The sequence below is a fragment of the Mytilus edulis genome, chromosome 2 (genome assembly GCF_963676685.1).
Source record: "Mytilus edulis chromosome 2, xbMytEdul2.2, whole genome shotgun sequence".
Classification (NCBI taxonomy): Eukaryota; Metazoa; Mollusca; class Bivalvia; order Mytilida; family Mytilidae; genus Mytilus; species Mytilus edulis.
The window spans coordinates 33965498-33978272 of NC_092345.1; the positions used below are offsets into that span (position 1 = coordinate 33965498).

The 12775-nt window shown below is 32.5% G+C and overlaps 1 protein-coding gene across 1 annotated transcript; it reads left to right on the plus strand.

The window, feature by feature from the left end:
• Positions 1-1740: 1740 nt before the first annotated feature.
• LOC139512024 (uncharacterized) lies at positions 1741-8131 on the plus strand. The gene is made up of 3 exons (XM_071299329.1): positions 1741-2147; positions 4647-4715; positions 7847-8131. The coding sequence occupies exons 1-3, from the start codon at positions 1997-1999 to the stop codon at positions 8011-8013; spliced, it is 387 nt and encodes a 128-aa protein (XP_071155430.1). The 5' UTR covers positions 1741-1996; the 3' UTR covers positions 8014-8131.
• Positions 8132-12775: the final 4644 nt, after the last annotated feature.

Genomic DNA, 12775 nt, shown 5'->3' on the forward strand with positions numbered 1-12775 from the left:
CTCTCCCCAATGGTTGATTGTCTTGTGTGGATTTTTGTGTTGCTTTCTTGGAACCTCGATTCCTTATATATCAGGGATTATACATTTAGAAATATTAGAAAACTTTGAAATAACAGACGTGCAGGCAGCTTGGGCAGGATCAATATTTAACAGCATGTTTATGCTCAGTGGTAAGTTTTGGAAATGAAACACGTGCGATTGGTTTTAGTTAAAATAAAATACTGGGGGTTAGTACAAGTTGAAAATAAAGCTCAAGAGATATGTAAATCATGACCTCTTTGTTAGCGACCTTAAAGTAATACAGCTATACCTATACAAGTATATAAATGATATATGTAGATGTTGTATGTCAATGAGATTAAATAGTTTGTAGGTCAAGAAACATAGCCACTATGGCTAAAATGGAACATAGGGGTAAAATGCATTTATTTGCTTTTGAAGAAAATATGACAGATACAAAGACCATTTAAATGGAATTTTTAAGCACTTATTAATATATATTGAAAAGCAAAAATAATTATTGATGAAAGATTTAAGCAAAAAAAATAACAGGTGAGCGAATCAGGCTTTTGAGAGCCGCTTGCATATATACAAATATTTGTATATAAACATTTGTTTTTAATATTTCCGTATATACAAATATCTAATATTGTGGCGCAAAACGCGAAAACACCCATCAGGTTTTACTATATTGTTTACTTGTAAGATGATATGTCTTGTTTTAAAGGTCCGATTGGAAGCCTTCTAACCAACGTCTTCTCCTGTCGAGTATGTATTATCATCGGATCTTTTGGTGGTCTAATTGGCTTTGTTCTAACCAGCCTGACAGAGAATATCTATATTATATATGTTACATATGGACTTGTAGCAGGTACGATAAAATGTGTAATCTATTTGCATATATTCTAAAACGAAATCCCATAATACACAATGCCCTCCCTTGAATTTGTTATATTTTATTCAGATAATAATAATTTACGAAAGGATATAATATGATAGGCTATTGCTACTGCTCCCTATTTTTTCCTAAATTGAAAATTAATACACTCCCGCCTATAATATCCCTATTTCAAAAGTATATTTGGTGTTTTTTCAGTGTTGGTTATCTTCCCTAAATCAAATATTTCATCCAAGGTGACCCTTCTTGTCCTAATTATCATACTTACAGATCTATATAGGTGAAATTTACATGTGGAATTTAGAATTGATATTATAAATCAGTTTAGGAACAAATAGTCTTAACATATTGATAGGTAACGGAATTTTTTTCGAGATATTAGATTTTTAAAAACGTGTGTCTGATCCTTGTCTAAAACAATGGAATATGTTTAAACTACCAATTATCATTTTCTATACAGGCATTAGCCAGTCGCTGATATACACAGGCTTCGTTATTTCAGTTGGATACTACTTTGACAAGGGGCGTAGCATAGCAATAGGAATGGTTACTTGTGGTTGCGCGGTGGCTATGATTACACTCCCGCCTATAATGGACCAATGTGTCTTATCATTCGGAATTCATGGAACATTTCGTCTGATCGGTGCCGCTTTTTCCCAGTGTGCAGTATTTGGTGCATTGATGAGACCTAATAGTGTCGAAATGAACCGGAAAAAGGAAAATATAACTTCTATTTCCGAAGAATCATTTGATAATCAATTGGGAAAGGGAAAATCCGTTGTGAATTGTTTATCGGCATTGAGAAGTGTCGAGTTTGTCCTATTTTGTATATGTACGTTTTGCTGGAATGTCAGTTATAACATTTCTAATCTTTATTTTCCTAAATATTTCAAAATTAATGGAGTTTCGAAATTAGATGTGAGTTATTTGCTTTCAGCAACGGGTATAGGTAATCTCTGCGGTCGATTCCTCGTTGGACTAGCTGCAAGTGATCGTAAAATTGGCAGCCGTCTCTTACATTTTGGACAGTTCAGCTTGATTGGAATTTTCACTCTATTTTTACCTTTTTACAAGAATTTTACAAGTCAGTTTTTATACATGGCGGCCTTTGGATTATATACAGGGGGTGCGTGGATTTTACAGGCTGTTATAGTTGTTGAACTGGTTTCCCTGTCAAATTTAGCTTCCGGTTATGGAATTATGATGCTATGTGGAGGACTAGGTCAACTGGTTGTGCCCCTTCTTGCAGGTAATTTTTATGCGTTACCTTCGATAGTAAGGTATAATTAGTCTAAATGCATTGGTACGTTTAAAAAAGCTTGAACGTTCACAGTAAAATCACAAAGATACCCAACACCAAGGAAAATTTAAAAAGAAAAGTCCCTAATTTAAGGCAAAATCAAAAGCTCAAACACATCAAACGAATTGATAACAAATGTCATATTCCTGACTTGGTCCAGATATTTTCTTAGGTAGAAAATTGTACTTGCTTTTATAGCTAGCTAAACCTCTCACTTGTAAGGCATACACATACAATTCCATTATACTGACAACGATGTGTGAACAAAACAAACAGACATTATAGGTAAAAATGTAAAAAAAAAGGGTACGGCAGTCAGCATTGTGTTATAATCTTAATCACTATAAAAAACAAACAAATATGCAACAAAGAAACATAAAAAGGCATATAGACAAAGCACATTAGGAATACAATAATGAAGAACAATAATACATAAATTTACCATAACACAAGGACGGGATGGACAAGTACAAAGTAATTTCATATGTAACCAATAACTGAAATAAAATTAACGGTACCAATTTTCTTGCACCAGATGCGCATTTTGACAATACATGTCTCTTCAGTGATGCTCGTGGCCAAAATATTTGTAATCCAAAGCTTATATAAAAGATGAAGAGCTATAATCCAAAAGGTCATAAAAGTATTATAGCCAAATCCGTGAAAGGAATCAGAGCTTTGCATGAGGGAGATACATTCCTTAATTTATAATAATTTCTATCATTTTGTAACAGTAAATTTTAATAACACAAAAAAATCCGTATTTTCATGCCAGTACCGAAGTACTAGCTACTGGGGTTGTGATACCCTCGGGGACTACTAGTCCACCAGCAGAGGCATCGACCCAGTGGTAGTAATAAAATTAACGGTACCAATTTTCTTGCACCAGATGCGCATTTCGACAATACATGTCTCTTCAGTGATGCTCGTGGCCAAAATATTTGTAATCCAAAGCTTATATAAAAGATGAAGAGCTATAATCCAAAAGGTCCTAAAAGTATAGCCAAATCCGTGAAAGGAATCAGAGCTTTGCATGAGGGAGATACATTCCTTAATTTATAATAATTTCTATCATTTTGTAACAGTAAATTTTAATAACACGAAAAATCCGTATTTTCATGCCAGTACCGAAGTACTGGCTACTGGGGTGGTGATACCCTCGGGGACTAATAGTCCACCAGAAGAGGCATCGACCCAGTGGTAGTAATAAAATTAACGGTACCAATTTGAAAGGTATATAGATAAAGCACATTAACGAAAATGAAAAAAAAACAAGAATACAAACTTTTACAAAAGCACAATAATACTACGACGAGATGTATAAGTACAGAGCAACGTCAAAAGGATATCACAAAAAATACATTAAACAGTAAATGTAATATTCAAATAGACAAGTAAAAGAATACTTTAACACGTTATTAAAATAGGGAAAAAATCGTCAGTAGCTGCAAACTCTTGAAGTTGGAAATGTATATCCTATATGCAGGTGAGGTTGGTATATAGCTACTATCAGCGGGAAATTGATAATTTCATAATTAAAATCGTCTCGTTTGTCAAAGATTCTGGTACTGAGATGACTGTGTATGTCAAATTCGAGGTATAAGTGTAAAAATTAAGCGGAGGCAGCCATGTCTGTTTTTTCTAAAATATCTAGTTCTGTGGGATATATGAATGGAACCAATTCAGAAAAGTTTGGATTGTTGATGGAACGAACATTATATGAATGTGAAATTAAATGACATGGCTTCTTTGATCTTCTTGTTTTTGACAAGTGTAAGAAGGAACTCCGACTCATATGAAACTTGAAAGTGGTTGACATGAAGAAGAGCAGAGTTCGTTCCCATAGGAATGTAGACAATATGTTGAAAAAAGTCTACCTCAAAATTCAACAAATATGTTGTCAATAAAAATGTTCAACATACTGTCTTTTATCGGTTGTTTATTTGTATAGCATGTTTTACCTTTTGTTTAGTATTAATGCTGTCATTGTCAAGTATATTTAAAACATTTGTGCATATTAGGCAAAAATCAAAAACATACAAAGCAAATTTTATACTTTAATCAAGCATCATAAACGTTCTTTTATTCAATTTTATTAAGTGACTAATTTTTGTTATCTTGCAATACACAGTTTGATTAATTTGCTGATAGCCTTAAATTGCATGGGCTCATATCACAAATGTGTCGGTTAAAAAATATGTGACAGTCAACAGGTGTGCAGGTGTGCGTTATATATATATAGAGAGAGAGAGAGAGAGTGCGTTATATATATATATATATAGAGAGAGAGAGAGTGCGTTTTATATATATATGGAGAGAGAGAGAGAGAGAGAGAGAGAGAGAGAGAGAGAGAGAGAGAGTAAACTATGTTGATGTACCATACACATATAAATTATAAACATATAATACAAAAAAATCTCCAACTTATTTAATTTCAACTATTTGTAGAAGTGTTGGATGATAGCACGAATAACAACATAAAAGATATTGACCTGTCAAAGGCATTTACATTATCAGGTAAACATGAGTGTTATGAATAACACAAACAATAGGTTTTGAGGAAAACGGTTTTACCTTTGTTCAGAATAGAATTTTGTAGAAGCATATTATTTCATTGTGGTATAAACAAAAAAAAATTAGTTATTTATTATAACTTGGTACTTATGAAAGTTACGAAGTGTTTTGTTTGGTTGGTAATGATACATGTTGACATTCTGACCCAGCTGAAACCAAACATACATGGTTTCTAAAAACTGAGCATCACGATCTCAACAAAATCCTGGGATGATTCAGGTTTTGCAGAAGGGTAAGCAGATACTGCTCCATAAACCGGGTGCAACGTATCCGTTAATTTTGGACAGATATTGAATAACCAACACTCAACCATCTCTTGATAAAAAAAAATTGAAGATATGATTTCACCTGCATCACTGGGAACTCTTGGTTTTATACATTCTTTGTAAGCAGCATCTGTTCATAAAGAAAATCCTTAATGTTTTTAACAAATGTATCTATTTACGTTTTAAAGTTAATGCATCTATCATAGTTAAGAATCTAGAACAGAGGTATCGAAAATACTGGTTTATATAACATTTGGGAAACTTTTGTCATAAATTCACTGCCATCCCATCTTATATAACATTGATTTTTGTTTCAATATATGAATTTGACAGGACCTTATAAAGCAGAGTATTTCGATAAAAATACTTATCGGTCGTCCCACTGCCTATATCACTCTGATCAGCTTTTACCGATTATCAGGTTGTCGGCATGTTGATATTGTAAAATGTAAAACTAAGAAAACGCCTCCAAAAGATGCAAATACAGCCCGATAAATCGATTATCAGATTATCGGCATTTTGATATTGTGAAATATCAGCTGCTCGACAAAAAGTGTCACATTATTACTCGCAACTAATATTTTACAATATCAACATGCAGACAACCTGATAATCGGTACAATTGACCACAACTGGACTGGTAAGAAGATATCTTTTTTTGGTACGGCCAAATATCTGAATATAAATGCCTAGGAAGGTGTGCATTAGATGGTACATAAAAATGAAATATTATTCCTATTATTTGCTCTTAACGTTGTAGTATCATTTAAAATTAATTAACCGTATCAAATACATGGGCTATATATATTTTTTTATAAGTGCATCATAACAGAATCAAAGTCAATGCAACAATATAGAAAAATTAATAGTTGTACTTTAAGCCAGAAATATTTTTACGTTATAGATAATGCATATTTTAAGGTTTTTCTTGTCGTAGAACACACCGAGAGGTGTCAGGATGGATCAAATGAAATCTGGCTTTTTTTTTTTATGAACGTCTATATTAAAATTCATCTCACATATATGATAATGTTTTGTTTATTGTAGCGATAAATTAACAAAACTTCACGGTATTTATTTCTAAAATTAAAATGCGGGCAATGAAGGTTTCTTTTACATCTATCATCGATTGAACTTTAAAAAAAATAAATTTCCAAATCGGCAACAAAAAACTATCAGACGAATAAAATTTTGAAGTAAATTATAGATTGCATTTTTATCAAGGAAAATAATGACCTCACACAGTTCATTATTTTATGCCTTTGAGCATATTTCATTGAAACATGGTATCGTCCGGGTTGATTCTGAAAAAGAATGACCTGTCGTTCTGAAAGAAAATAACTCCATATAGGTATATAATTTAAGAAATAATTCATGGGGGCTTGAATATATCGTGATTTTACCACGGGTTGGCCCTTTATGACAAATATTTTACCCCTGAGCGATAGCGAGGGGTAAAATATCGGCATAAAGGGACAACCCGTGGTAAAATCTAGATATATTCAAGCCCCCATGAATTATTTCGATTCTGATAGGACACATACGGCAATTCTTTTGGATCGAAGCGCTCTAGGTGTAGGCAAATATTTGCCGTTCCCATAAATAAACGCATTAATAAACTAGCGTAAAAGAACAGAGCAAACTGCATTAGTGACATGCTTAAACTATTTAAAATAATGTATTTAGACAGTTTTGGATGAATTTGAATGATAATTTATTTATATGTCTTATATGATGTACAATAAAGGGCTTTTGCCACATTTTAGCATCATTTGTGTATGTTTCCTTGTGATGATTTTCGGATTCACAAGCGTGTATTTTCCCGTAAAATGCTTACATTCTAACGTCATTGTTCTATGACGTCGGGTATCTCATTCATAAAAAAGCATATGACGTGGGAGTACAATCGGAACAGCACTGGCAATATATTCATATTTTACCACGGGTGTGTACTCAAAGCGTTTAAAGGACGTCATGTTAGAATTTAAAATAACCCACGCATATGAACGTGGGTTTGTTTTAGGCTGCTGTATCAAAAGAATTTAACAGACCCTTTCAACATGACATTGAAATTAATGTAGTTCACAAAAAAGAAACACAACAACAACTTTATTTTGCTCTCATCTTTTACACTTCATTTCTTAAAACCCTTCGAATCAATAACTTTCATGTCAATAATAACTCCGTATTTTAGACTCTTTTCTGTTTTAATATATTTGCTTGATATATTAGGAAAAGCACACCGACATTTTAAAACAGTTAAAAAAGAAGCGTTGATCAGAAATTTAACACCTTTAATTATAAACCTATTATGGCAATACTTTGGGTGTAGAGTTGTCTCATTAGCAATCATACCACATCTTCTTTTTAATATTTACCGATTTCAAGCCTATTTTGTCGCTTCATATTTTATATTTATTATTCTGGACTCTGTGGTTAATTAAGACATGAGGGTTTTACACATTTAAAATGAAAATTTATCTAAACAATAGATAACAGAGAATCGTTGATTATAATAGGCAAAAACAATGAATCGAAACAAAGTGACCTAAAAAGAATAATACAAAAATAAGGACATCAATCATTGCTACGTACAGTGCATACGGCACTTGTTCATGCGGTATGGGTTTTGCTCTTTGTTGAAGGCCGAACTGCGAGTTTCTAACATGAAGGAATGTTCCCTTATTGGCATTCATACCACACCTCCTTGTTTTCATTTTAGATGAACATACTGTAGCCCTTATGACTGATTTGATTCAAACAACTACTATATTTCAAGTGCGATAATAATACGTATTTATCTTTCAGGTTCTCTTTACATTATATCAGCTATGTTGTTTGCATTAACAGCAAGGAAACCGTCATCTAAATATAATGCTTTAACTACCACAAGGCATGGAGACAAAAAGATTACAAGCAATGCCAATGATTTACGCTATGAATTAGAAATGGAACTATTTATAGAAAAACATTAAACAATTCATTATTTACTAGTTTTTTCTGTAAGAGGAGCAATTGTTTTATACTTGTAGTCAGCACTTCGGTGTTGACATGAATATCAATTATATGGTAATTTTTATAAATTTCCTGTTACAAAACTATGAATTTTTCGAAAAACTTAGGATTTTCTTATCCCAGGAATAGATTACCTTAGCCGTATTAGGCACAACTTTTTGGAATTTTGAGTCCTCAATGCTCTTCAACTTTGTACTTGTTTGGTTTTACAACTGTTTTGATCTGAGCATTATTGATGAGTGTTATGTAGACGAAACGCGCGTCTGGCGTATTAAATTATAATCCATGTACCTTTGATAACTATTTATACTAGATATGACATGAGATTACCGACTTATCACTAGAGTTTTACATGCAATGATCATCACGACGTGCAGAAGGAATTGCTTACCAAATAGAGGCTCCAGAGCCAATCCCCTGTATTTGGTGGGGTTCATGTTTCACATTATAGGTATAGAGTGTTTGATATGTACATACATGTGAGCTTGTAGAACTTATCATATACATTTAGCGCCGTGTGATTTCAAAAAATGCGCTGCACCACTAAATTTGAATCCCCACAATTATCCTACATTTCATAAAATCTATTCTGACGACAGAACATATGTCATTGTGGTGCTTTAATGCTCTATGGAAAAACCAGGTAAAGATCTTTTATACGTACTTGAGTTTTGAAGTGTATACATGTGTATTTCTGGGTTTTTGTCATATTCTCTAATGATATTACTTCATGAAAAAATGTACATTTAACAAAAATATCGAACTCCGAGGGAAATTCACAAACGAAAAGTCCCTAATCAAATGGCAATTCCAAAAGCTCAAACACATTAAACAAATGAATGTAATATTCCTGACGGCTTGGTACATGCATTTACTAACATAGATTAAACCTGTTTTATAGCTAGCTATAGCAAGCTGTATCTCTCACGTGTATAAGTGTCGCATACAATTCCATTATATCGACAACAATTTGTAAACAAAACAAACAGACATGATAGGTAAAAATGTTATAAAAAAAAAAGGGAAACAGCAGAAAAATTGTTTTATAAATCTAATCACTATAAAAACAAACATATATGTCACAAAAGAATAAAAAATGGCAAATAGACAAAGCAAATTAGGGAATAAAAGACAGGAATACAAACCTTTACCATGGTTCAATAACACAATGACGGAAAGTATAATTATCAACCCATGTCAAAAAAGGATAATACCAAAATTTAACTATACATTAAGGTGGTACCTAACACTACAGGGAGATAACTCTATAAAGTCAGCTAAACGTTTTAATTACGTTGTATTGTAAAGGGAATGTTAAGCTTCTCAATGATCAAAATTGGTGTTTGTCAAACTGCGATATAACCAGTGTAATTTTTCTGACAAAACGCTTGGTTCAAAATTTTTGAAATTTTTATGTTTTTGTTAAAGGGTCAAAGTAAATACTTTGCCAAAATTTTATGAAAATTAAACGAGACAAATTAATTTTAATGAAAGTGTTGGGTACCACCTTAAAAGTAATTATTTTCAAAGGCATATAAAAAAAAACTGTAACACGTAATCAAGATGATAAACAAAGTCATGGAATATATACTTCAAGACCATCGTGTAATATTTGTGAAGTTGATACGGTATATTTACCAACAAGGTATTGGTATCTTCCAATAAACGGGTTTTGTTTTAGAAAAAGGACGAGACGTTGTTTTACATAACCCTGGTTCATCAACTTTCTCCTCAGACAATTGTGGCGTTTTAAAAAAACTCGGAGTAGCAGCTTCAAGCTCTTGAATACCAAATGAGTTGGGAAATATATATCCGATATGCTGGTGAAGCTAATAATTTGCTGCTGAGGTGGGGGAAATTGATAATTTCAAAACTAAAATCGTATCGTTTGTTATAGATTCGGGTACTAAGATGACCGTTAATATCAAATTCGAGTTATACTTCTAAAATAAGAGTATAATTTTCTCTTTTCTATTCCAATACAAAACGTCATTTTGTCTGTCGCCTAATATGCATTATCATATATAATATAATCACGTTTTTACCAGTTTAAATAGGACAAAAATGACAAGGGCAAACAGAAGCTTATAGGTTGCATTTCTGTAAACATCTACTATGCAATGTCTCATAGGAACTCCTTTTACGGCTAAAACTGTACCACTTTTACTATCAAGTTTTGAGATAATTTATATCCTAGAATGGAAATGGCATATGCACTACTATTTTTTCCACAAAGGTTAAATAAATAAAGGGCTGTGCGGCATATTTTCAACGTTTATATGCCCCGAGTTTTAACTTACACTAAAACTATGTACTACCCCTGCCTTATCTTAAGGATTTCGACAGATTTCAATATGACTAATATGCATATGCATATTTACTGGTAACATTCCCAAGATATTTCTCTATGAGCTGAAACACAGAGATCATAACTGGAAACTTGTACATTCTCAAAATTAATAATCTATGAATATTATATATCTCCCCAAAAGAGGCGTGGTTTGAGAAACAGATGTATTTACAAAGTGCAACCTATAATGTTTTGTTTTGTATTTTCAGTATCATTTTGTATCTTGCATTAACTAATATTTACATTAGATGTATGCTTCATTATAATACTTTATTCTGATTGGCTAACTGCACATCACATGTTATTTCTTAAGCAATTGCATTACTCAATAGAACTTTTCATTCGTGATAACATGTGGTCCCACAATAAAGTGCACAGGTGAATTAAATAAAAAAAATTATACAATTCGTGTTTTCATGATCATAGCCGAAAAATGTAATTATAAGTATTGAATGTTTCTTTTTGTAACTTTATAGGGTTGTAAAAGCGTTGACCGTGCGTACATTTTTAGAATGAAGCGCTTCCGCGCTTCATACAAAATGAACTTCGGTCAACGCTTTTACACCCCAATAAAGTTACAAAAAGAAGCATTCAATTCTTAATTATTTTTCTTTTAAATATAAGTTTTCCCTTTGTGGTCTAGGCAGAATGAAATCAATACTTAATATTATTCTTACTATTGAATTATATAGCAAGTGATATTTTGTTAAAACTGTGTAAATTGGATGAAACTCAAAAGGCTGACCAGACGGTAATATTTTTCACGTTTACAGTACCATTTAAATTGTTTACTGAATATCCAAATGATTGTCGATTGTTTCCTGCATTAAATTCATTTTCAAAATCAAAAAGGCACAATTACATGAAAAAAAATTCTACGACAATCATTGTAATATTAAAATGTTTTCACTGGGAGTTGTCCTTCGATGTCAATGTTTTGTGACTTCCTGATGTATCTGAAATGGTATTACTAGTTCAATGTGAAACGTTATCCACAATTGCTGAGAAGACAACACAACATAATTCACCCTTAACAAGTCAGTATAAAAATTCGCTCATCAGACATCATAAGTCTGTGTCCTCACTTGTTTTCCAATGACTAAAATTTAGAATTATCTCTCTTTGTCAAGGTTTCGAGACAAATTTAAAAATGTTTCCAAAAAGATGTTTTCCCTTATGTGGGAAAAAATCAGAAAAGAATGAACGATATTTCTAATTTAATTCCAAATGCGATGCAAATGGATAAAATTACTTAAAAATTACTTATAAGATAATAAATTCGGTTTCGTCTTCATAAAGTTTCAACATATTGGCACTCATTCAATCGCCAATATCAGACAACCATTTTTTTTACGTTAGTCAGTACAGATCGGAGCAGTCTCATTGCGGCCTGGTGCGTATCATCTGCGTATGAATGGTGTTACATTCCGTGGCGCCTGCAAACTTCATCTACTGTTTTCCGAAAATTAAACACCGTTTCGGCCCAAAGACCGACCCCTGCGGTAGAATCAATTGACAAAAATTTATCTGTGCATGCATGCATATAAATACAATAATAGTTTATAAGATTGTCTAAACACGTGATTAGGTAATTGACGAAGCATCATTATGAGAGGTAATAAGTACAAAAAAGTGACCCATAAATGGTTGAAAAGACGCATATAGGGATATATCTGATTGACACTACTTACAGGAATATTGCAACTAAAAGTTGTATTGTGTCATTAATTTGAATATGTACGTATGAATATGAGATTTTTGCAAATATTGCTTACCACGACATATACCTTTATACATCATTCAATGAAGAATTTAGTTACACCGCTCTCCAATGTTACGGTTTTGACCCAACAAACTAGATTAACCCCGCCACATTCTGTATGTGCCTGTCCCAAGTCGTGAGCCGGTTATTCAGTGTTTGTCGTTTGCTGCTGTATATCATATTTGTTTTTCGTTCATTATTTTGTACATAAATCAGGCCGTTATTTGTTTTGTTAGAATATTTATAGCTGACTATGCGGTATGGGTTTAGTCCTTATTGAAGGCCGTACAGTGATCTATATTTGTTTAAAAAAAATGTCATTTGGTCTTTTGTGGAGAGTTGTCCCTTTGACAAACATACCATATTTTCTTATTTTCATATTTTGAAAAATACTTGTTAAATAGAAAAAAAAAACATTTTGTAGTATGATGAGTCACACATTTAGATATTAATTTGAGAGGTCATAGAACCTTCAAAAATATACTGATGGGCATTGCATAATAAAGGGAGATAACTCTTGTTTGTCAGTTGAATAAGAATACATGTTAAATTCTAGCTGAATTACAGCATCGGTACACTAAATGTGTGTTCTACAATTTTAAAAACAAGC

Excerpts from the sequence above, each read along its gene's own strand:
- LOC139512024 (XM_071299329.1), top strand. The coding sequence starts at position 1,997 with ATGGCGGCCTTTGGATTATATACAGGGGGTGCGTGGATTTTACAGGCT. Across the intron at positions 2,148-4,646 it reads GGTTGTGCCCCTTCTTGCAG|AAGTGTTGGATGATAGCACG; the intron begins GTAATTTTTATG and ends AACTATTTGTAG. Across the intron at positions 4,716-7,846 it reads AAAGGCATTTACATTATCAG|GTTCTCTTTACATTATATCA; the intron begins GTAAACATGAGT and ends TTTATCTTTCAG.